This window comes from Lepidochelys kempii, chromosome 26 (genome assembly GCF_965140285.1).
Source record: "Lepidochelys kempii isolate rLepKem1 chromosome 26, rLepKem1.hap1, whole genome shotgun sequence".
Classification (NCBI taxonomy): Eukaryota; Metazoa; Chordata; order Testudines; family Cheloniidae; genus Lepidochelys; species Lepidochelys kempii.
The window spans coordinates 15,945,223-15,970,727 of NC_136405.1; the positions used below are offsets into that span (position 1 = coordinate 15,945,223).

Below are 25,505 nucleotides of genomic sequence, written 5' to 3' on the forward strand. Positions count from 1 at the left end.
ACTTGCCAGGAGAGGGAAGGGGGGGGCGGCAGCTGGGCGTCATGTCGGCCTCCAGATTGACCACAGCACCTTGCCTGCCAAAGCCACTGTCTGGCAGGCCACAAGGGTGGGAAACCAGGATCTCGCCCCCGCTCACTGGCCGAGCAGCCATCTGACCTCACTGCTCCAGCCCACACTCCGTGAGTCAGGGCCTGGCTCTGGGCCCTGCTCTGTAAGGGGGGCTGAAGTGGGGTCGGTCACACCCCCCGGCCTCCCACAGCTGGGGCTGTGCTGGCCCAGGCTCCGTGGCCTGCTCTGCTCCTCCAAGCTGCTGGGAGGGTGGGCAGTGCCGAGCAGCCCCTCCTCCACATCACCAGGCAGCGCTCTCTGTGACCCTTGCACGGGGTCCTGTGGTGGTGGATGGGGCAGGGCTGTCCTCAGTCCTCTTAGCTGAGGCTGATTTGAGGGAGCAAGACCCCCAACAGCCTGCAGGTAGGAGTGGCTTTAAAACTTACCAGGACCAGAGCTGCTGAGACAGAGGGAAAAGGGCCTGTCCTCTGCCCCCAGGGTATGGCAAATCCCTGGCAAGCTTCATTTCAACCCACCAGATGGAAAAGGAGCTGGGAAAGGCTCTGTAAACACTGCTCCCTTTGAAAACACAAGCTGTAATTCTCCTGTCCACCATGACTCACAGAGCTGGGTCTGACTGAAGCACCAAATCCTCCACACAAAACGGGGATTGCCTCTTTAAAACAAGGCTGATGGTACTACTGAAAAGGAGGCACAGCCCTGTGTGTGTCATATAGGCAGAGTGGGTGTTGGCGCCAAGCCAAGCTAAAACTGACGAATGGTTTAATTATAAATATCTGGCTACATGTTATTTGCAACCTGCGCCCTGCAAAGCCCTGACCCCTCTGGGGTGATCGCTAAATATTGTAATTAACACAGATTGGCCTCTTCCACAAAACACCCTTGAAATAAGCCAACCTGGAGACAGCATAAACGGGAAGTGGGGAGAAAATCCACTCCCTGGGCAGGTTCTGGCACCGCAGGTCAGCCTGTCTTGAGCTTTACAAACATATTAAAGATAATTAGACACAAAAGTGGCGTCTATAAACAAGCCCATGGTCTGGAAAGACTTTCCCCCTCAGCAAGGAACTTGATCCATTCAGAAAAAGGCCCCCTGGTTGTCAGTGCAGAGGAGAACACAGAGCTCTGGGAAATGGAGATTGCAAAGAGCTCATTTGCCATCCAAACCATCTTTCAGCATGGGAGGTGGTCAGAGCAGGCTTTTGACTTTATCTTTGTGCCTTATCAAAGCTATAAAACAGCTAATATTGCAACATAACCGGCAGAGCCCAGCAGCTGGGCCACTGATTGCCACAAATTCGGCTTTTCAGGGGGGCAGTTTTGGGGGTGTTTGGTTGGGGAGGTCAGGACAAAGGCTAACCACTTGCAATGTACGTTCTTGTCAGACATTAACAGATGGTCTCTGTGTCACCCAGAGGACGAAGCAGCAATGAAAGTAACCAAACTTATGAAATGAAAGTAATGAAAGTAATTTATTAGTCAAGCAGCAGGATCTTATTATAATAGGTGGAGGGTTATACAAAGGAGTTTGAGGTTCACCTCCCAGAGTATAATGCCAGCCACCTCTTAAACCTGTCTATATGGTATTTCAGTACAATTCAAACTGATATTGTGACAGGGGTTACATCAATCTGATGGCAGCGGTACCACTGGGACAGCAGGAGACAAGGCGTAAAGCAGCCATTGCAGAACATTGCTCACACTGAGTTCTCCAGTTCATTCTGCCTGGCGGCTCTGTCTACGGAGAAGGGATGCCACAGTGTTAAGGAATATGCCCTTTTTTGCATCAACTGATCCTCTCTACAGGTGTCGTGAGCCCTATAGACAGGATCCAGTTACAGGATCAGGGCCAGAAACCTTAGCTGCCCTCTCTTTTACTAGTCACAACGTGGAGGCTCAGGAGTAGAAGGAGAATTCAGTGCGCTGACTGATGCAGCAGATTGAAAGGAATTGCAAACCGGCTTGCAAATTAAGCACATCCAGGAAGGACGGTCCAGTGGTTGGGGCACTAGCCTATGACTTGGATTCAATTCCATGCTCCGCCACAGACTTCCTGTGTGACCACAGGCGAGTCACTTAGCTATCTGTGCTGCAGTTCCCCATCTGTACAATGGGGACAAGAGTCCTGCCCCACAGGGGTGTGTGAGAACATATACATGAAAGATTGTGAAGTGCTGTGAGATACTGATGCTATAGAAGAGCAGGACATTATTATTATTTCCCACTAATGTTTGTCCAAATGCTTCATTCCCTCTTTGGGATCACTTTTTGGGATGATTCTAGCCAAGAAACGTCTTGGAAACTGTGAATTTTTAACTATTTCTGGATATTTGCAACGAGCCAGTTTCCAATGTGTAATCACAAGCTTTTGCATCAGTAAATGGTTCCTAAGAGTGATGCTCAACCAATCAGGAAAGAGAAACAAAGCACCCGTCCAACAAAAACAGCTTGGCCGTCGTCTGCAGAATGGCCTTGGGAACCAGCTCACCAATGAGCAGCAGCCCAAAGATCGCTCATAGAAATGATACAGCAAATCATCGGTTCGCACTAGCTCCTAGAGAGGGGCCATCGTAGATGAGAATTCCATTGTTCTGGGTGCTGTACAAACATGGCACAAAAAGAGAGGCCCTGCCCCAAGGATCTTACAATCTAAGGCCCTGATCCTGCAGATGCCTACAGGACTACTCACTCATGGGAAAATGAAGCACATGCAGGATCAGGGCCGAATAGGACAATGGATACAAAAAAGAGGCACAAGGTCTGACTGAAAAGCAGTTGTCACAGAGAAGGGCGGGGGCCCTGACCAGGAGCAGATTGTGCACAGGATGCCTATGTAGTAAGGAATAACGGCTAGAAAGTCGTGAACTAATCACAGACAGAAATTCATCAATTATTCATTAACGACTAGCGGGCCACGCCGGGTAACTCTTCCCGGTCAAGAAGCACACTGGGCCAACGTGTCAGCACCTGTATCTCTTTGCATCAAAGAGCTGCCTGGAGCCTGTCATTCCCAGAATGCACTACTCCGTCCTGAGCTCTAAAGCAGTGGTTCTCAACCTTTTTGGGCTCAGGACCCATCCGTAAATGTTTATGCCAGTCACAATCCAGTAAATAGCTGAGGGGTGGAGGCCCAGGGGCGGTTTTGGTTGGATCCTGCCCCTCGGCGAGGGTCGGGTCCTGCTGGCGCTCACCTCACAGTGACGGCTCCTGTGCTGTGAGGGTGGCTGGGTTTAGCTCTCCACTCCAAACTGTGCAGCCTCTAGGGTTGCAGCGCTGCTCAGCCCCACCCCCCTGACTGCACCAAATTTGTGTGAGTGGAGCTGTGACCTGGCTCGTGGGGTTGCAGGGCCACTCACTCAAATTTGGGCTACCTGGGCTCCCATCATCATGACAGCTGCTTGAATCAAGATGCAGCACCACCGGCAACCTATGTTGCTGCACCCGCGTTTGGATCAGGACCAGGTGTCTGGAGTGCTTAGCGTTGTGGGCTGCACGGGGGCCCCATCCCATTGTCAAGGGGAGCTTTGGTGTTGTTGTAAAAGCATCACAGTGAGACTGTCCTGCTCTATGATCCTGTGCATGGCCCTGCCTGATCTGTGTTAGAGCCACCCATGGAAGCTCATAGCCCGGCCCTCTGCCGCCCATGGCTGGGGGGCTGCGCATCATGTTTTGGGCACCCCACAGTGCACAGGCAGGGCCCAGGGCCGGCTCCAGGCACGAGCTTTCCAAGCAGATGCTTGGGGCGGCATCCAGAATGGGGCGGTCGTCCACGTCCCGCAACGGTAATTCGGCAGCTCTGCTGCTCTTGCGGGCACGGCAGCAATTCCGTGGTGACTGCTTGGGGCAGCAAAATTGGTAGAGCCATGGGGCTCATGGCACAAAGGGCAGTGCCAAGCCGCAGACTGCCCTGTTCCTGTTTCTGGCTGGCAGAGGGCGTGGTGTCCTTTGAGTCAGCTGATGGTGTTGACTGGGAATGCAAGTCATGATCCCCCTAAAACCAGAACAAACAAGCACAGGGACCAGATGGGAGCTCAGGATCAGCCTCAGTCCCTCCTAGCAGGGCGGGAGAACAAGCATCCCATGGGGAATGAGTGAGAGCAATAAACCGAGGGGCCTGTCCCAGCTCCCGGGGGGCGGGCAGGGAGGGAGGGAGGAAGGAAACCCAGGAGTTGGGTGCCCTGGTGGGGCTGGGAGCAGACGCTGCAGTGGGGCAGGCTCAGCCTGCGCGTGGGAGGCAGCGTGGGTAGCGCCCCCCGTTCCCGATCGGCCGGGCAGAGCAGGGCCTTGCGCCCCTCGTTAGGGTCCGGAGTGAACAGCCCGCGCGGCCCGGGATCGACTGGAACGGGACCACGCCCACCAGCGGGAGGCGTGGCCGCGACCCGGGGGTGGCCAATGGCCGCGCGGCAGCGAGGAAGGGGGCCGCGCTCCGCCTGCGTCAGGCGCCGCATGCGTGCTCGAGCGGGTGGGCGGGTCCGGCGGGTCACGTGGACCGGCTCAGGCTATAAAGTGGTGGCCGGCGCCGGCGGCCGGTTACGTGCGCTGGGGGCTGGTCGGGGCGGCCTGGGAGCGGACCGACACCGCGGTGAGGGCCGGGCCGGCTCGGCTGTGGCGGGGGCCGGGGCGGAGGAGCGGGAGGAGCGGGCTCTGCGCGCCGCGCCCCCTCCCCCACGTGCGCCCGGCGGCCCGCGCGGCCCCGGGCCCGCCTGAGGCGCGGCGCGCGCGGGAGCAGCCGTTTCCGGGCGCGCGGGAAGGGGCTGCGCGGGCGCGCGCGGGAGCAGCCGTTTCCGGGCGCGCGGGAAGGGGCTGCGCGGGCGCGCGCGGGAGCAGCCGTTTCCGGGCGCGCGGGAAGGGCCGGCGGGCGCGCGGGAAGGGGCTGCGCGCGGGAAGCGGCTGCGCGGGGTCTGGGCGCGCGGTGGGTGCCGGGCTCTGCCCAGCCCGCGGGGCTGGCGGGACGCGGCCGGGCGGAGACGAGCTCTGGGCGAGCGGGCGCTGTGGCGGCGCCTGGGAGCCGGGCCCGCTCGGCTCGTCGCTTGGCGGGAGAGCTCCGGGCTCGGGGCCGCGTGTGGCTGCCCGCCCCGGGTGCCTGGGGCTCACGGCGAAGTTTGAATTCGGCGGGGGGCGGGCTCGCTCGGCAGGGCTCCTTCCCCGGCCTGACTGCGGTGCAAAATGGAGGGTGACCGCGAGTTTGCTCGGGTTTTACACTGAGGTGCTGAGACAGGGCTCTGGTAGCTCTTCATCGTCTGTCGGTAGTTTGAGGCCCCCCTGTGCCCCTCCGGGGCGTACCTTGGCATAGCCAATTGACCTAAAAACAAGGGTCTCCTTCCCTTGAGGTCCTGACACCCGGGCCGGGTCGACTCTGTGACACTGGACTGGTGCAAGGCCACCGCCCTGAGTAAAGCTGTTCGGTCAGGTCAAGCCCCTGTGTAGACAGCGCTGGTCAGTGGGTTCGCCCCTCAACCTAGCTGCTGCCCCTCGGCGAGTTAGGGTTCTGGGTCCAGCCCAGGTAACCGGCATCTCAGTGTAGGTAGTGTCTTCACTGAAGTGCTGCTGCATTTTAAGTGTAGACAAACCCAAAGATGGCTAACTTCGTGTGAAAACACTCCCTTTTTTGCTGTGAAGACTTAGCCTTAATGGGTGCTGAAAACAGTGAGGGGCTGAGTGTCCACAGAGCCTGATTTCCAGGTGCATGGTGACTATTTGGTGCCTCAAGTGATCAGGCTCACTTAGATGCCTCAATGTGGACTTTGTAATGCCCTCAGGGGGCTGATAGTGGGCACAATTCCTCTTGAGAGGTTACGTCTTCCAATCTGAGTGCCCGCTTGGTCCCCCACTTGTTCACTTGAGGTACTGCAGCCACATAGAAAACCCAATCTTCTGCCTCCATGCAGTGGAAGTTGTTCCCCAGAGCGTGCTTTTAGGCTTGTCTTTTCAGGCACATTGTTCTGCCTTTCCTTCCTCCAGTCTGGTAATGTTTCAGGGAGTTTAAGTGGGCCTGTTGCTCAGACGAAAGTTGTTACTGCTTCCATTCCAACTCCTGGTCAAGGTATCTGCAGCCCTTCCTACTTTGCAGCAAAGCTGGTAATGGTGTGTGAGGAGATCTGGGGCTGGTCGTATTGGAAAACCTGATGTTAGATTGGCTGGATATTCATCTCCTGCCCCTTCTCAGTGTTGTGGTGAAGCATGGCTACAACACAGCTAGGGTAGAAGGGGAAATAACTGAGGTGTAGGACCTTCTGGCAACATATGTGGTGGGATCCTTCCTCCCCAAATGCTCTTGGGGAAGGGCAAGCATCTTAATGAACAGTGTCTTTCCTGCTCTGATTCTTGGTGGGTAGGGAGAGGGTTTGCTCCCTCTTCTGATGGCCCTTTTCAGGGACAGCCAGAGACAGGGCTGTCACCGTAGGGACAGGCAGCAAACACACCAAGAGAGTGAGTAATCTCTGCAGCAGCAATAGCCAGGCTAAGCACAAAAGACTGCTGCTTAGGACACAAGGTACTATGGGGAATTCAGCTGAGCTGCCAATGTGTCTTACTCAAGTCATTGTTCAGGTACAGGATTTGCAGACTGCCTGGGGCTTTCCCTTATCTTGGTGATTGTCCACACTAGGTAGAGGTGCTGTTAGCTATCCCATTTTAACATGTTAAAATCCTTGTGTAGATGGGATAAGTTGCAGTTTTAACATGTTAGCTGGCCAGGGTGAGCTGTGGTGTTAATTGTCTTGCTGCAGGGCTTCAAAGGGAAGCCACTTCCACTCCTGCTCCACTGCAGCTTGTATCTGGAGCATAGCAACAGCCCACTTAATTTGCTGGCAGGCAGAGCTAGCGATCTTGGGGTTTTGTTACACCCAACATTATAGTATCTGAACACCTGCCATTTAATAGCAGTACTGAAGTCCCTTAAGGGCTTCATGGAGTCTGGCACTTCTCTCTTTTTGAGGCCAAAACTGCTTGGGTAGAGGTTGTGTTTTGGCTGGGTTTTAAGGGTTGAAAGGGCTCTGTGCTGAGGCTTTGTGGAAAGAGCTGAAATTGGTAGACTTGGTGCCTGATGTGCCTACCTTCCAGGAGATAATGTTTTCCTCCTGGCCTTACTTTTGCATTTTTGGCTGCACTTCTTTTCCCACCTTCTTACATATGCACACCCTATCTGTGGCTCCATAAAGTCGTGGGACCTCCTCATCAGTCGCCTCCTAGTGATGCCCAAAGTGGCAATATATAACACCAGCGAGAAGATGTTGGCTGAGTGGGTTCTCTGTGACTGTGGAGCCTATTTCCAGTCCCCTCTCTGCTCACATATCCAGGCAGAGTTCCTCTGGGCAGTGTTTGCTGTCTCCCTTGACACCTTTGAGGATCAGTGGGTGTTGTCTGGGGTTCTCTGCTTGGTGTCCCCTTCAGGTTCCCTACTTTTGACCCTCAGCCTGTCCTTGTTTGTTCTGTTGTCCCTCATAATCACTTAAGTCCCCGGGCCCAGTGGATCCTCCCCATAGGCTGGGGGAGTGTCCTTTAGTTCCTTCCTGGAACCCAGCAAGAGCAGCTAATGTTTGTAGCCTGTTCAGGAAACACTTGGCCTGGAGTGTGCCTTTCAGGCTGGTAGGGAATGGTGGCTAAGTTTGACCTAATAGATTTAAGGTAGGGTCCTGTTACTACAGCCTGCTTGCTTTTAGGGCCCTGTTCCACATGGCAGCATGTCCAGAGCCCATATCTCTCCCCAAGGAAAAATAATTGATCTGGTACGTGCTGTGGCTCTCTTGCCATCTTATTTACCATGTTGCACAACTAGACTTCAGTGAAGTGCTCTCTAAAATCACTGGCCTAAATCCTCTTCTCAATAGGCTGGAGAGCAGCTGATGGTCATATGGCTCCATTACAAATCCTGATGGCATTGTCAATGTGGTGGTACTCTTCTAGGCATACCAGCAGGGGGAGCTGGCATTCAGCTTGGATGGTGGGAGGGTAGAAATCACAAGGGATCTTGTGTCCCCCATCTGCATTGTGGAACATAAGCGGAAGGCCAGGAATATTGCACTAATGGAGCAGCAGATAGTCACTTAGGGCATGGCTACACTTGAAACTTCAAAGTGCTCCCGTGGGAGCTCCTGGTACTCCACCTGATGAGGGGATTAGCTTAGAGCGCAGCTCCCAGTGCAGGGGTACTGTTTACACTGGCGCTTTTAGCGCTGTAACTTGCTGCGCTCAGGGGGGTGTTTTTTCACACCCCTGAGTGAGAAAGTTGCAGTGCTGTAAAGTGCCAGTGTAGCCATAGCCTAAGTTTCCTAATGGGTAACCAGTGTGGCTTCTAGCTGCTAAACAGATGTAAGCTTATAAGCTTGACCTTGCTTTAACTCTTTGGGGGAAGTCTCACTATGCTGTAGCCTTGTGCTCACTTAGCCAGCATCCATGGACCATGGGGACTCAGTTCTGCCTCTCTCATTTCAGGATGAAGAACTTGTGTTCTCTATTTTCTGCACCATGGAATTTTATTCAGCTCTTCTAATTCTCCAGAGCCACAGGAACTTTAGAAAAGAGATTCCCATACACACCGTATAGCAGTAACTCGCTGGTTCCAAACATATCTTAGTTTAGTTTATTTAATTTTGTAACATTATTTATTATTTCATACCTCGTATTTTGTTTACGTATCAAAGTTGCAAATTCCTGTTGATTTTAAACCACTAAAATTAATAACATGGAATCCACAATTGAATCAACAACGTCTCTGGATCTGCTAACCAGTACAATAGGAAGTAAGGCATCCGGTCCCATGGTAGCTTTCCTCTGGATGCTGATATTGGGCTTCATCATTGCCTTTGTCTTGGCATTTTCTGTGGGTGCCAATGATGTGGCAAACTCGTTCGGAACCGCAGTGGGGTCAGGTGTGGTGACTCTCCGGCAAGCATGTATCCTGGCATCTATCTTTGAAACCGTGGGCTCTGTTCTGCTGGGTGCTAAAGTGAGTGAGACCATCCGGAAGGGGTTGGTTGATGTGGAGATGTACAACTCTACACAAGAGCTACTCATGGCTGGCTCAATCAGCGCTATGTTTGGTGAGTAATGTTGTAGTTGCAGCAGCAAAGTGATTAAATACACATGGATAAGTTATTTTGTTGGAGTGTCTTGTGTCCCCAAATCTGCCATGTATTTCAATGGTGACTAATCACTCAGACAACTTTGTTGCTTTAGGGTCAGCTGTGTGGCAGCTAGCAGCTTCATTCTTGAGACTTCCCATTTCTGGTACCCATTGTATTGTTGGAGCAACAATTGGCTTTTCGCTGGTGGCCAAAGGACAGAAAGGCGTCCAGTGGTCAGAGCTGCTTAAAATTGGTAAGTAAAATACAACCACTAGCTTTTTCAGATGCCAAAGTGTGGCATTTATAAACCTATGGCCTTGTCCCCAACATTGGATTAGTATGAAAAGTATATCTGGGTTTTACTGCCCAGAGCCACCTTGTAGGAGCCAGGATATTTATTGCCTCTATCTTCTGTCCTAGTGTTGTCCTGGTTCATCTCCCCACTGCTTTCTGGCATCATGTCTGCTATCCTGTTCTTCCTCGTCCGTATGTTCATTCTTCGTAAGGTAAGGGGGCCAGAGCTCCACAATGCTCATTTGTTGTGCAGAAACTGTTTTGCAACTGAAATGAGCAGATAATAGGAGTAACCACTTCCGGTCAGGACTGTCTTAAATGCTTATTACTGAGTAATTCATGATCTTTAATGTTTTGATCCCCGCATCTCCTGAACTAGCATCCTAGCTGCTGGGCTGCCCTTCCTCATAATTACTGGGTCCCTACTTGCCACAGGCTGATATGAACTTTTTTTGCAGGGAAGGGAGCGTAGAGATCCAGTGCAATGTTCTGAGAAGCCCTGTCCCCAGCAGTGGGCATGGAAGAGGTTGCTGGGATAGTAACCTGGCAAGTGTCTCCAGGCCTTGTTTGAGTGCTCCATCTTTCATATCTGACTCTGGCTAGCAGTTATCTCAACACTCTGGAGGCTTGACGACAGGAGTCGTCTTGCCCTCCCATCCAAAGCTGCTTGTTCAGGGATTAATATTCCACACTTATCTCATGTTCAGCCAGATGGGGAACAGAAGAAGGCATAGCTTCCCCAGCTGCAGCAGCATGAAACTGATAAGACACTGGCTACTTGTGCTGCTATCCAGTGCCTTGTGGCAGGGGTGGCCAGCCTGAGAAGGAGCCAGAGTTTACCAATGTACATTGCCACAGAGCCACAGTAATACATCATCAGCTCCCCTTCCACCCTGCTCCCAGTGCCTCCTGCCCACTGCCAGGGGACAGCCCTGCAGATCAGTCTCCTTTTCTCTCCCCACACCTCCTGATCAGCTGTTTTGTGGTGTGCTGGGGGGGAAGAGGGAGGAGTGAGGGCATGGCAGGCTCAGAGGGGGTGGGGAAGGGGTGGAGTTGGAGCAGGGCCTGTGGCAGAGCCAGAAATTGAGCAATGAGCATCCCCTGGCACATTGGGGCTGGAGCTACAGACACCAACTTTCCAGAGTTGGCACCTATACAAGGAGCTGCATATTAACTTCTGAAGAGCTGCATGTGGCTCCGGAGCCACAGGTTGGCCACCCCTGCCTTGTGGGCTGCAAAAAAAGACTAGTGTCATTTTGGCTTTGTGTTGCAGCTTATTACCTAGTAGCAGAGTTAATTCTGGCTGCAAACTGGAAAGCATCACTGCAACTAAAGGGCTAGAGACTTCTCTTTAATAAAACATAAATTCTGTAGACACTGGCTTATGCACCTAGAGGCTTGGCTACACTTACATTTTATAGCGCTCTAACTTGCTGGCTCAGGGGTGTGAGAAATCACCCCCTGAGTGCAGCAAGTCAGAGCGCTTTAAAGTGCTAGTGTAAACAGCTCAGAGTGCTGGGAGCTGTGCTCAGAGCTAATCCCCTCATGAAGGTGGATAACCAGGAGCTCTCTCCCAGTGCTGGCATGAGACCACACTCACACTTCAAAGCACTCCCTTGACACCGCTTTGAAGTCTCCAGTGTAGCCATGTCCTGAGTTCCAAGGGAAGGCTAGCTGAGTAGACCAAATAAGTTTTGAAATGCCTTATCCTCAATCATTTCATGTTAATACCATAGTGTCTACCTCTCGCTTAGACTATCCAAGTCCTGTCTCCCCCCCCAAAAAAAGCTTATGCTATGCAGTGTTGTAGCTGTTAGGATTGGTGGTAAAGAGAAGTGTGTGGAAGTGCCAGTTAGAATCATAGAATATCAGGGTTGGAAGGGACCTCAGGAGGTCATCTAGTCCAACCCCCTGCTCAAAAGCAGGACCAATCCCCATTAAATCATCCCAGCCAGGGCTTTGTCAAGCCTGACCTTCAAAACTTCTAAGGAAGGAGATTCCACCACCTCCCTAGGCAACGCATTCCAGTGTTTCACCACCCTCCTAGTGAAAAAGTTTTTCCTAATATCCAACCTAAACCTCCCCCACTGCAACTTGAGACCATTACTCCTTGTCCTGTCCTCTTCCACCACTGAGAATAGTCTAGAACCATCCTCTCTGGAACCACCTCTCAGGTAGTTGAAAGCAGCTATCAAATCCCCCCTCATTCTTCTCTTCCGCAGACTAAACAATCCCAGTTCCCTCAGCCTCTCCTCATAAGTCATGTGTTCCAGACCTCTAATCATTTTTGTTGCCCTTTGCTGGACTCTCTCCAATTTATCCACATCCTTCTTGTCGTGGGGCCCAAAACTGGACACAGTACTCCAGATGAGGCCTCACCAATGTCAAATAGAGGGGGATGATCATGTCCCTCAATCTGCTTTCTATGCCCCTACTTATACATCCCAAAATGCCATTGGCCTTCTTGGCAACAAGGGCACACTGCTGACTCAAATCCAACTTCTCGTCCACCGTAACTCCTAGGTCCTTTTCTGCGGAACTGCTGCCAAGCCATTCGGTCCCTAGTCTGTAGCGGTGCATGGGATTCTTCCGTCCTAAGTGCAGGCCTCTGCACTTGTCCTTGTTGAACCTCATCAGATTTCTTTTGGCCCAATCCTCCAATTTGTCTAGGTCTCTCTGTATCCTATCTCTCCCCTCCAGCGTATCTACCACTCCTCCCAGTCTAGTATCATCAGCAAATTTGCTGAGTGCAATCCACACCATCCTCCAGATCATTTATGAAGATACTGAACAAAACTGACCCCAGGACTGACCCCTGGGGCACTCCACTTGACACCGGCTGCCAACTAGACATGGAGCCATTGATCACTACCCGTTGAGCCTGACAATCTAGCCAACTTTCTACCCACCTTATAGTGCAGTTAGAGCTAGTTATAACTTGAATGACCTGCCTAGCATTAAAATGCCTGGGAGAACTCTGCCCTTGTGATGGAAACTCTGCTTCTATGCATGACTGAACTGGCAGGTTGTCTTCACAGGGAAATTTAGGGCTTGTCTAAACTGGCACTTTACAGCACTGCAACTTTGTCACTCGGGTGTGAAAAAACACTCCCCTGAGCACTGCAAGTTTCACATCTGTAAAGTGCCAGTATAAACAGTGCACCAGCACTGGGAGCTATTGCTGTTGTGGAGGTGGTTTTCTAGAGCACTGGGAGAGCTCTCTCCCAGTATTAGTGTGGCTTGTGTAGTCTCAGCAAAGTTTGCAGCAGTGCTTTAACACTGCCAGTGAAGACATGCCCTTAGCAGCAGAACTGACTGATATCGATCTCTGCCATAGCGCCCCATGTACTTGAATGTGTCCACATGGGCAGTTATATGGAATAACTACAGCAATTTAGTTTTGCTAATTTTCTTGACGTAAGCAAGCTCTCCTGGATCTGGAGCTCGTGTCTACTCAGCCAGACAAATGCTTTCTGTTGTGAGGCTCCTTGGTTTGGAACTCTTTACAAATACTGTTTTAGTAAGTGGAACAAAAGTAGCAGTTGGAAATGGGAGAATGAAACTAACCTTGTTTGAATGATTTAACACAAGCCACTCTCTATACTCCTGCTGTTCAGCATGCTGAGTAGATCCGTAATCTAAACATGAATTAACACTAAGCATGCTGGTAGCGTACAGACTAAACTGCTGGTCAAACAGATGCTGTAATTATATATAGTCTAGTGTCCAGGACTCATGTGTAAACAGTTTACAAATATAAAACATAAAATTAGCTCTGGGGTTACCAAGTATATTTTGAGGATGTTAGAGTAGCTTAAAATGTAACTTCAGATCTCAAATCTAACTCCTGTGGTTTCTGCTTTGAAAAATGCAGTAATTTTGTTGGTTCCCCCTATCCTTCCATGTTCGTTTTTACAACCTGACAGTTAACTTAGCACAGCTGTCAGATTAATATTTTATAACTGGCCTTTCAAAGTTGTACTCACTACTGAACACTTGTTCAGATGCTTTTGTAATAGGACAGAGCAAACCTGCTTTTCAATACATTAAATTTCACTGAACATTGAGCATCAGAACACTAGAATTTGGCTCCTGGTCAGCAGTCTCAAACAATTCCACTGCCTAGATGAGGTGTTGCTTTTAATACATAGGAATGCATTTGTGAATAATCCCTCTGAATCAGTTAAATGACTTTAACAATTGGCCTGACTCACCTGGGGAAATGGGCTTTTTTCCAAAAGAAAATTGCTTTAGTGAATTGAAGCAAAGACTTTTAGAAAGTGCTGTTCGTTAAAACTGTCAGTCTTAGTCTTGTTCTGATGGGTAGACTATTGAATCCCTGAGAAGGCAAAATTCAGAGCCTTACAGAGAGGAAACAAAAGTCTTGGGACATGGCTACTTTGTCTAAAACTTAAAAGTAAAATACTCTTAAGTGAAGAGTTCTCAAGCATCAGGTTCAATCCACTCTTTCTGTGGGATGGGCTGTTCAAAAGGTTACATTGCTGTTTTGGGGAGTGTGCATTTCTGCTTTGAAACAGCAATGGCATGGACAGTTGGGGGAGGCACATTTCTGTCTTCAATATCAGAAGTCTTTTTACTTGTAAGCAGAGCACTAACTGGCAACCCTAAAAACCCACTGGATATGCAGGGTTCATAACTCATGATGTATGAGTTCTAAGGGTTCTTCAGACCCAATTCTCTCCTCGCTGACTCCTATACATCCCCACTGACAGTTTTCACAACTGTAATGGATTAGTCTGTAATTGGCATTTAGCAAACAATTCTGTTTGATGCACAAGAGACTCCATCCCCCTCTTCTGGAGCTGCCTCTGCTGGGCTAGTAGGAGGGAAGTAATAAACTTAAGTCTGTGAAGTGCACAGAACAGATCTTTGTAAGAAGTTAGCATTTTTAGACACTCTTCCATGTAGAAGTGTACTTTAAGTGTCTGCTTTGCTGTTGTGTTTAGAATCTGGGATCTGGATTTGTATAGTATCAAAACTAATCTGTTTTACAGGCAGATCCAGTTCCCAATGGGTTGCGAGCTTTGCCAGTCTTCTATGCCTGTACAATTGGGATCAACCTCTTTTCCATCATGTACAGTGGTGCACCTTGTAAGTACATGTCAAAATACTTCAGTGCTACTTTTAGAATTCTTTACAAAAACCTCCATTAAATGCATGATTTACCCCTTTTTGCTTTACAGGGCTGAAATCTCCTAGAAGGCTGCTGGCCTGTGCTGGCTACAGAAGGCTGCAGGCTAGCGTGTGCTGAGTTCTAACCTAGATAGTTACCCAACCAAAGAGGCCTGCTCAAATCTAAATTACTACAGAGCTTTCTCCTTAATCTTCACAGGAATGGCCGATAACATGACTTCCCCTTTCCTCTCTCCTACTTATGCTAGAGCTCAGGAACCCAGCTGCTGAAGAGTCTCCTTAAGCTTTTTCTATTCTCCAGTAAGGCTAGTCAGCACTGGAGTCTTATATTGGATTTGCTCAGTTTGGCCTTTCCAGCATGAGAGCTTGCTTGCTTTTCATCCCCGAGAATATATTAACTGCCCTGATACTTCCTGACCAAGAAGAACTGGCATGTCCTAGCCAGCACAAGTACTCCGAAGAGGAACTCATGCTACAGAGTTGAAATCTTTTGGGAGCTCCAGATCAAAATGTTTCTTTATGTTGCGGGCAGGGGAACGCAACTGATGGATGGAACCAGGCAGCTGCTATCATAATCCAAAGTAGTTTGGCACAGAAGGGCCTGGAGACCTGCAGAGTTACAAGGCAAGCTGTAGAAAATATCAATCACAGCTAACTTAACAGTCAATTTCAAAACTCTGGATACTGAGCTACCTTATTCAGGGCCTGCTACCCTGGACTGTGATGGCAGCTTCAGCTGGGGCTTTCTTCTGTGATGTCTTAAACAGGTCATTAAGGAACTAGAGCTAGGTAGAGGCTGACAGTGGCAGGTATTCAGTCATACTGGACAGTTCAGGCTATTTCACTACTAAATACTGAAATAGATTTAGTGTGTCACTATGAAGTAATGACTCCAGCTTTCCCTTCATACATTGGTTCATTCAAATGCACTTTATGGTCCTGAAATTCTAATACATGTTGCAGGACTAATAGAGTTCAGCCAAAGTGTTCTTTATGCCTGTGAATATGGCATTGTCCTGTGAGGTAGGAATTGTAACCAGTTAAAGCATAAACATTGCACCATGTGATTCAGTTTACAAGTTTGCACTTTACTAGCCAGATTCATGTTGAATTTACAATCTGTGGACAAGTTTCAGTTAAACTTTGTTCCACTTTAGTTGGGGGGGTTTGCCAGACTATTGTAAGCTGCTATTAGTGTTGCATGTTAACTAAGCCATACAAAATAGGTGTGTGATATTGTGCACTTGACCTATGCAGTTCCTTTATCTGTCTTCTATGTACTGGGAGTGTTCTTGGCTGCAGCAGAAACTGCAGAAGCATTTTTGATGGCCATTTAGCAAATATTTGATACCTTAGCTTAGTTATGGGAAGAATAAAAATCCAGCCACTCATTTGTAAATGCTTGTGTAACTAGGTCATTAACACCTTAAAGCCTCTCCTGTTTCAAAAGATGTAGATTTGGTTCTAATTTAAAAATAAGTGTTCTGGAGTGAGATGCAGAAGCCATTGTTGCACCATGTGGCTGGAAAAGTCCTATCCCATCACAAACCTAAAATGCCATGTTACTGTAAATCTGTTGGAGATCTCAAGTGGGTACAGCTCTTCTCCCCTGGCTCTGAGCAGACTGGCATGCCAGGGGAATAGCGCTGTCTGCTGCAGCTGCAGGCTTGCTTTTTTTCTTTGACATTGCAGCAAGTCAGGACATAAGCCTCTGTGTACTATGTTGACAACTAAACTGAGGGGAGGATGGAGAATGTCTAGTCAGTTGCTACTGGGTCACCAGAATGTACAGTGCTCTCAGTAATCCAGTTTTCCCTGGGGAGGGGTAGAGGTCAGAGTCTCTGAACATGTGAAAGATTAGATGGGGAGAGTGTAACCTGGTGGGGGCTCCCATGTGGGTTAAGCACTCATTTTTGTGTGGTTAGTATTCTACTCAGATTTGGTGCTAACATAGCAAAGCTGGTGCAGGGCACTGCAGACTCTTGGGAGGCAGCAGTGAATGTCGTGTGCCAAGCACCCCTTGATCCAGTTATGAACAGATCTCCTGTGAAGAAGGTGGTCCTACATTGAAGGGGCTCTTGCCCTTGGGTTTTCAAGATTCATTGTTTTATTTCCTAGTGCTTGGCTTTGACAAACTTCCTATTTGGGGTATCCTTCTAACTTCAGCGGGGAGTGCTGTTGTCTGTGCTCTCGTCGTCTGGTTCTTTGTGTGTCCAAGAATGAAGAAGAAAATAGAACGTAAGTAAAGCTTTAGAATGACATAAAATCGCATGCTCTCCTTAATGAGTTACTTAAATATCCTGTTTTGGTTCATCTTGCGGGGAGGGGAAGAAGTGTCTTACAAATCTCACCCCCAGTGAGCAATCTGACCTTGCTGATGCAGATTAGTTTTAAGTAGGTGATCTCATAAAATCCCTGCCCTGTAGCAAAGAATACCTGTTGAAAGGCACTCAAATAGCATTCCGCAGCTTTACTTTCCTAATGTTCTGTGGGGCTCATAGAGTTGAGCACTGTTTCACCTATAAATTACTCGTGAGACTTGGGAGAGGCATCCTAAGCAGTAGGTAAGAGAAAATAGCTATTCACAAGTACGATTGTCAGGTTTGCATAAGTGGTACATGACTAACAGCTTGGTAGATACTTTCTGGTTGCCTTTGAAATTTGTCTAGATAGCTCATCCTTCCAACTGTTAAAGGAGCTTCATACTCTTGACAAGAAAAGGAGTACTTGTGGCACCTTAGAGACTAACCAATTTATTAGAGCATAAGCTTTCGTGAGCTACAGCTCACTTCCTCAGATGCATATCGTGGAGCCTGCTGCAGTTTCCACGATATGCATCTGAGGAAGTGAGCTGTAGCTCACGAAAGCTTATGCTCTAATAAATTGGTTAGTCTCTAAGGTGCCACAAGTACTCCTTTTCTTTTTGCGAATACAGACTAACACGGCTGTTACTCTGATACTCTTGACAGTAATTCAAATTTTCCCTATCACTAGTGTGACTTGGCAAATCTGTTTGCAGCTGTTGGTTTCAGCATAGCCTATTCCTAAACATCCCCAGTGACACACATACTGCAGTAGTGTGAGCAGCCCAACATAGCACTGCATCAGAACTAGAACTACAGAGGTTTCATGCTATTAAGTCTGGCTGATCAGGTCAGATACTAAAAAGTTCTGACCAAGTGCTTGTAGTAAGCTAATGAGCTCTGAAATCCTGTCTCTGCTTTAATATAGTACAGATTGGGAAGCTTTTAATTGACCGCTAGTGTTCTTGCTCTGAAGATTTCAAGCATTTGTTAGCTTTGCCCTCCCTCCTGTAAGGTAGAAGTTTTTTTCCATTTTATGGCCTGGGGAAACAGGCAGATGTTAGCCAATTTTCAGACCTGGCATCTGGTTAGGCAAGGGGTGGGCAAACTTTTTTTCTTTTTGTGTGTGTGGCCTGAGGGCCACATCGGGGTTGCAAAATGGTAGGGAAGGCTGTGCCTCTGCAAACAGCCTGGGACTCCCCACCCCCTAACCGCCCCCAGGACCCCAATCCCTATCCAGCCCCACCCTCCCCTGACAGGCCCCCAGGACCCCCTGTCCCATCCAATCCCCCCATTCCTTGTCCCCTGACCCCTCCCACCCCCTTACCATGCTGCTCAGAGCAGCAGAACAGGCTTATTGGAAAGCCTGGGAGGCAGGCACAAGCTGTGCTGCCCATGTGGCTGTGGGGGAGGGGCCGGGGCTAGCCTCTCTGGCCGGGAGCTATGGAGCCAGGCAGGACAGTCCTGTGGGCCTGGTTAGGCTCTTTAAATAACAGGCCATGTTTTTTCAGAGAACTGAGAACCCACAGCTCCTTTGAGACTCCTTGGAGAGCTATGTTCAGATCCTCTGGAAAATGCAACTTGTATTTAGGTGCTTGCTTAGGCAGCCAAAAGTGAATTTAGGCCTAGGTCATGCACTCAGGGGCAGGATCACTCCAGAATCCCAGTTCTACCCTAACTAGTAGTGTTTCTTTCATGTTGGAAAGCTAAAGTCCCACCATCAAGGCTCTAGATTAGAGCTGAGTGAACAATAAATCTTTTGGTTTGGGGGGCCAAACAGAACCTTTTTTATGGGGTTTTGTTTGGCCCAGATAAATTGTCTTGGTTTTTGGTTGTTTAGGTGATTTCACTTTGGTTTTCATAGCAAAATTTCAAAACAAATCACCATTTTGAAAGTCAAAACATTTAGAATTATGACATGAAACACTTTGTTTTGCAATGGCCAAAATGAGCCATTTCAACTTGAGAGAAGGTGGATGAGGTAATCTTATTGCAGTGTTTCTCAACCTTTTTGATACCAGTGACCAGCTTGCTGCCTTCCTAAAACTATCAGGGAGATTTCAGGGACCAGCATTGGTCCACAGATGGGTTGCTGAGAAGCACTGTTTTATTGGACCAACTTCTGTTGGTGAGAGACCAGGTTTCAAGCTTACACAGAGCTGAGACAAGCTCTGTGTAAGTTTGAAACCTTCCTTTCACCAACAGAAGTTGGTCCAATAAAAAATACCTCACCCACCTTGTCTCTAATATCTTAGACCAACACAGCTACAACACTAACTTTCCCCATTACTTTTTTCTTGTTTGCTGAATTTTTTTGCCTGCCTCTACTCTAGATGTTAAAGTTGTATAAACTTTAAAGTCAAGTTTGGTGCATTTTTCCAAACTCCTTGTAGTGAAACCCTAGTGTTGTCATGGCTCATCACCATGTGAAAAGGTACCTTCCTGCCCAGCGCAGTCTCTGTATTGTCACATGCTTTGACGCTGCGAAAGGCACAGATGAGTCACCTGTATACCCCTGTGGCTCTTGCATCACAAGGTGCAAATTGCAGCACTTCACTAATGATACCCTGGTGAGGATTTGCTGCTTAACACTGCTCCCAAGAAGAGTGGCTCTGTCACTATATTTTAAAAATCTTCACTTGTAATCAAAATAAGCTTTCTTGCACCATTGTAATGTGGTACATGTCTTGGCCATATCATGGGCCAGCTCTCAACCATGTAACTTCCCTGTGCTGCTGCTTGTGCAATACTGGGAATGTAGCTTCAGCTTTTCCTAACACTAAACTGGAAGCAAAGAATTGGCACCATCTGTCCAGTCAGTTAGTTCCTGGTGGCCCACCACTATTTTCAGTGTAGACTGAAGAACCAGTCAGTGGTTGTAACAAATGCAGAACCCTGCTATGCCATTAGTCACTCTGCCAGTTCTAACAGCACCTATGCTGGGTGCCAAGAGGGGGTTTGAAATTGCAAAAGAGCACAGTTCAGACTAGCGAGTTTTGTGTCTGGGGATCTGGATGTCCCATGCACAGCATGTTGTGTAACACATATAAGCATATGAGTAGTTACTTGGTTACTAACTTGAGCTGTAAACTGAAATCCAGCATGCATAAATCTGGGTTCTGACAGATGCCAGCATTGCTCAGTTCTCAGTGGATGCAGAGTAGGCTGGTATCAGGTGCTAAAGGGCTGAATGGGCTTTAAATGGTGGTAGCCTTTGGGAAAGGGAACTAAGTCATTAATTCTTTCCACAGGAGAGATCAAGTCAAGTCCTTCTGAGAGCCCCTTGATGGAGAAAAAGAACAGCCAGAAGGAAGATCAAGATGAGTCTAAACTGCCACTGGGCAATGGTGTGGGTGACAAGAGCCCTATCACTGATGCATCTGCCATGCACCACAGGGCAGCTGTGGAGGAGAGAACAGTCTCCTTCAATCTGGGAGATGTGGAGGAAGCTCCAGAGCAGGAGAGGCTCCCTAGTGTTGACCTGAAGGAAACAAACATTGATAGTGGTGAGTTGGGGTTAGCAGCCTGCCCTGCCTGCCAGATGGCCCTGGCAAGTCCAGATGAAGTGGGAGACCCTTAAGCATGCCATGTGGAGGCATATTCCACCAGCAAATAGATCAGGGCAGAGTGGCACAAGCATGAGGTCTGTAGTGCTTTTGGTTGGGCTCCTGTCTGAGGCATGTTTCTCACACCTGGCCATGTCGATGTGGGTTAAACTCCACTTCTGTTTGCAGGAGCTGTGCAGTTACCCAGTGGCAACCTTGTTCAGTTCAACCAAGCTGTCAGCAATCAGATCAGTTACAGTGGCCACTACCAGTACCACACTGTGCACAAGGATTCAGGCCTGTACAAAGAGCTGCTGCACAAGCTTCACCTGGCCAAAGTGGGTGATTGCATGGGGGACTCTGGTGACAAGCCCCTGAGACGCAACAACAGCTACACCTCATACACTATGGCCATTTGTGGCATGCCACTGGATTCATTCCGTCCCAAAGAGGGCGAGCCCAAGGGGGAGGAGATGGAGAAGCTGACCTGGCCTGGAGCAGACACCAAGAAGAGGATCCGTATGGACAGCTACACTAGCTACTGCAATGCTGTGGCAGATACCCACCCAGCGGCTGATGTGGATATGGATGTAGGCAAGGTGGAGATGGGCAGTGGTGACAGGAAGTGCAGCACTGGCTCGCTGGAGGAGTGGCATGATCAGGATAGACCAGAAGTGTCCCTGCTCTTCCAGTTCCTGCAGATTCTCACCGCCTGCTTTGGTTCCTTTGCTCATGGTGGCAATGATGTCAGGTCAGTAGACTTAATCTATGTGACAGGTTTTAGCTGGTTACTCTAAGTACAAATGTTCATGCAATATATTCACCTGCTTCTCTGGAGCATGTATGCCTAGCATGCTGGTATGAAAACAGGCTCTTGTGAGCAAGTATTTGCCAGCACTAACCTGGTCATCCAGAAAATGTAGCAAGTTATGGTTTATAACAAGATTGGGGTTCATCACTTCTCAAGCCAGCAGCATGGAAAGATTCCTTAATTGTCTGAGTGGAATGCATCTTTGTTTCCTTCCAGCAATGCCATTGGCCCTCTGGTGGCTCTGTACCTAGTCTATCAGACAGGTGATGTGGCTTCCAAAGTGGCAACTCCCATCTGGCTGCTGCTGTATGGAGGTGCTGGGATCTGCATTGGCCTGTGGGTCTGGGGGAGAAGAGTCATTCAGACCATGGGGAAGGATCTGACACCCATCACACCATCTAGGTAAGATGCTTCATGGGGGACACAGGAGGATGCTTATGGTGTTTCTGCACTCACCATTGTGTACATAACAGTATTACTCAGAGGCTGGGTGAGCATGTAATTATACAATGCAGAGTCTGCGGCCTACTGAAGTGTTCATGAATTCTTTCCAACTTGTTTGCTCACATTCCAAACTTCTTAGTGCTCTAAGGTACAATAGCTTTGATATTCAAGATGTCTTTCTGAAGGTAACGCACCACAACTGCACAAATATCACCCCTCATTGTTGTTTCCATTAGTATGGTTCCAATATGTACATTTGAACAGTTGGCCATGGCCACTGCATGGGATCAGGTGCTTGTACTAAACACACACCGCTCTCTCTGTCAAGTCAGAAGAGCTGGACCTTCCACTGTGCCTTATAGCTCCACCCTCTGGAGGGGGGGGGTGGGGAAATGGACTGCAAAGATCATCCACTGAATTCCCTGCCACCATCTCCAGTTGGCTGTCCCAAAAGGGACTGATCTCTGAAATCCAGGTCCTAGATCATATCAGGGCTTTACAGATCAGTTCCTCAAGGCATTTGCTTTGAATGCAAATAACTACTGAGCTCAGGGAGTGGCAGTGTGAAATCTGCTCAGTTTCCATTGTGTAAAGGGTGGTGCCATTGAGTTATGGATGATTGGCTTTTTTCTAAACTTCCCCCAGAGATGTATGTATCCACTAGAAATGGAAGGAAAAATGAAGCTCTGATTAGAGCAGAGCCCAGAGCTGGAGCCTAGAGCAGCTCCAGAGCAGTGGAGCTGCAGGTTTTTGCCTGGAGCCGGAGTGGAGCCGGAGCACAGCTCCAAAGCCCTGGATTAAAGGTCTCTAGCCTTGATTATGGCCTCCAGCTAGGAGCTGTCAAGAGGCCCCAGATGCACTCTCCATATAAAGCAGAAGAGTACAAAATCAAATGCCTTAACAAACTGGTTAATGAGGGAGACCTGGAACCATGCATAGAACAGGGGCTGTAAGACAAAGTTCTGTACTTGCCATTTGCACAGGCTGTCTGCTGAGCAGGAATCCCTTGCTGACATTGTGTGGCTCATACCAGCCTGTGATAGTTACTATCTTTCTGTATACACAGTGGCTTCAGCATTGAACTGGCATCTGCACTGACTGTGGTGATTGCATCAAATGTTGGTCTTCCCATCAGTACAACGCACTGCAAAGTAAGTGAAATGCTTGCCAGTATGTTAAATGGCTCCTGTGGTGACCTCCGAGTTCTTCAAGAAATGTCTCAAGAGGTGGAGTTAGTGGTGTAGGGCATGGGACCAGAAGTGATGGTCTGGTGTACTGTGTGAGAATCCAGTTGTCTCAAAGTACTAATTCTTTTTTCCCTCTTCACTACTAACCAGATCTGAGATTGAGTTCTAGTAGAATAGCTTCCAGAATACACCAAGCATTGGTCTTGAGTTTGACAGGTCTATAATTTGCATGCAGATCTATCCATTTGTGGATAATGAACATAGAGTAAACATAGAAGTGGTGGAGGGAGAAGCTAAAGAGAATGGGCATTGAGGAAAAGTACTTAGGAACTCTACTGTGGTAGAACAAAAAACTCAAACAGACCCATTATGAAGCTGCCAAGCTCCCTGGGCCACTCACGTCATGGGAAGCTTCATTCCTGTAAGACTTGCACTTGTGCATCAAAGATGCCTGTAATCTCATTGTGAAATTCTTCTCTGCTGGTCCCTTGCAGCCTGGCCCCATGCTGTTCTGGCTGTGCACTACAGTTCCAGCAGGGAGATTGCCCTCCAAAACATGAACAAGGCACTTGGCCCACATTTCAACATGACTCAGGTTTTCTTTGGGCAGTTCTCATTGGATTCAGGCTTGTCTTGTATCTGAACCTATTCAGTGCTGCTCTCCTTAGTAAGGCCATATTTATATTGCAGGGGTGGCCAACCTGAGCGAGAGAAGGAGCCAGAATTTACTACTATACATTCCCAAAGAGCCACAGTAATAAGTCAGCAGCCCCATTAGCTCCCACCCCGCTCCTAGTGCCTCCTTCTCCCTCCCCACACCTCCAGATCAGCTGTTTCATGGGGTGGAGGAGGAGCAAGGGCACAGCAGGCTCAGGGGAGGGCATGGGAAGGGATGAAATGGGGGCAGAGCCAGGGGTTGAGCAGTGAGCACCCCCTGGCACACTGGAAAGTTGGTGCCTGTAGCTCCAGCCCCAGTCAGTTCCTATATAAGGAGCCACATGTGGCTCCGGAGCCACAGGTTGGCCACCCTGCCATATTGGAAACTGAGTTTGCCTGCAGAGGGGCAACATGTTGGGATGCTGACAGGTTGGGAAGGGTATCTAAAGACCTAAGTGACCCTGAAGTCTAGAAAACTTGCCTTATAGTGAGCAAGCTCAATCTCAATTTAGAGAAGGTTGAGGTGAAGTTTGAGAGCTAGGGGCATGCTTCTAGCAGACAAAGGCAGAATAAGATCAGTATCTGGAAGCTGAAGGTAGTCCTATCTTACTCCCTGGGGTTCCTACCTAACCCTAGAGTGCCTTGGTGCAGGGTGGGTGGGAGGAGGCTGGGCCCCCATTACCCAGCTGCCATAGGAACTGCACAGCTTTGGAGAACTCATCCCTGTGGCTTCTCTGGGAATCAGCGTGGCAGCTGTGCAGCACAGGGGTCCTGGCCCCATTGCAGAGACTTCAGGCCTGGTGCATGTGCACACAGGCAGGTAGGGGTGGAACTGCATGCATGAGCTGCCACCCTAGGCAGCTGGGATTTGGGTGGGGTGCACAAGCTGCTTCCCTGTATCTGCTGCTCAGTCTCTAAAAATTGCAGTGTCTTTCTAAAAGATACTCTAGCTGACCAGAAGCTGTTGGGGCTTGATGCTGGAAGCACTAGGTGGTGGTCTCTGGCCTGCTGTGCAGGAGATGAGACCATAGTGGTCTCCTAGTCCTTAAATCAGTCCCTTGGTGTATCTTCCATAGGTGGGCTCCGTGGTCTCAGTGGGCTGGCTCCGTTCCAGGAAGGCTGTGGACTGGCGTCTCTTCCGTAACATCTTCCTGGCATGGTTTGTCACCGTCCCGATTTCTGGCCTCATCAGTGCAGCTATCATGGCACTGTTCAAGTATGCCATCCTGGGAGTGTGAGACCAGCTTGGGTGAAATCAATCATATCTTGCTGCTCTGAGCAACTGGAACAGTGCTAGGGTGACTTGCCTGGGGAGGAGATGGGAATATTGCATTTATGCTGTAACTGCTTTCATGCTGAATGACTCATCTCTAAATTAGCTGCAAAATAACCAGTGCCCCTGACTGATCTCATTAATTCACAGCCTGAACAGGAAATGGACCTTACTCTACATATTTCTGTATTTTCTTTTGTATCAAGCTTACCTTCAATTATGTTTGTCACTGAAGTAGCATCCTATTTTAAATTTTGTTTTTCCTTGGCACTAAATCTTAGAACTGGCAGGCACAGTAAAGTCTGTGATGAGCTTGGAGGGGTGACTGTTCCACTGCCATGTTTGCTCTAGGGTAGCAGTAATGGGCACTATACCCAGAGGCCCCACTTATTTTTTTTAAATAAACTTTTAAACTAAACATACCTATTTGCTAACTCCTTGTGGAGCAATACCTATTACACACCATTTCCCCACACACACACCCTTCTGCAGCTCACATGGTACCACTGCCCCAAGAGCTGTGAAAGATGGCAGTGGTTCTTGCTAGAAGCAGGTTGTAGTATGTCCAGCTTTGCCTCCTGCAGTACCATGATGCTCTGGTCTTGTGTGGTTTCATTTTGTGCAAATGCACCTGAGCTCCAGGGGGGAGTTTTTTTTGTTTTGAATCTAGGATGTGCTAAAATCTTAACCCAGTTGATTTAAA

At 49.0% G+C, this 25,505-nt stretch overlaps 1 protein-coding gene across 2 annotated transcripts; it reads left to right on the forward strand.

Moving 5' to 3' along the window:
* Window positions 1–4,567: 4,567 nt before the first annotated feature.
* On the forward strand, window positions 4,568–25,220 carry SLC20A1 (solute carrier family 20 member 1). 2 transcript variants are annotated; one of them, XM_073325352.2, is made up of 11 exons: window positions 4,568–4,651; window positions 8,503–9,110; window positions 9,247–9,387; window positions 9,555–9,640; window positions 14,444–14,540; window positions 16,701–16,820; window positions 20,137–20,391; window positions 20,620–21,181; window positions 21,458–21,643; window positions 22,752–22,836; window positions 24,606–25,220. In XM_073325352.2, exons 2-11 carry the CDS (start codon window positions 8,753–8,755, stop codon window positions 24,765–24,767), a joined length of 2,052 nt encoding a protein of 683 aa, XP_073181453.1. In that variant the 5' UTR covers window positions 4,568–4,651; window positions 8,503–8,752; the 3' UTR covers window positions 24,768–25,220. The 2 variants fall into 2 exon arrangements, with proteins under 2 accessions (XP_073181453.1, XP_073181454.1); XM_073325353.2 differs by lacking the exon at window positions 4,568–4,651 and adding an exon at window positions 4,950–7,796.
* The last annotated feature ends 285 nt before the right edge of the window (window positions 25,221–25,505 follow it).

What these genes read in the sequence shown, in the direction of transcription:
- SLC20A1 (XM_073325352.2), top strand. Translation starts at nt 8,753, where the DNA reads ATGGAATCCACAATTGAATCAACAACGTCTCTGGATCTGCTAACCAGT. An exon ending in ACACCCATCACACCATCTAG is followed by an intron (nt 21,644 to 22,751) that starts GTAAGATGCTTC and finishes CTGTATACACAG; the next exon opens with TGGCTTCAGCATTGAACTGG. An exon ending in TCAGTACAACGCACTGCAAA is followed by an intron (nt 22,837 to 24,605) that starts GTAAGTGAAATG and finishes TATCTTCCATAG; the next exon opens with GTGGGCTCCGTGGTCTCAGT.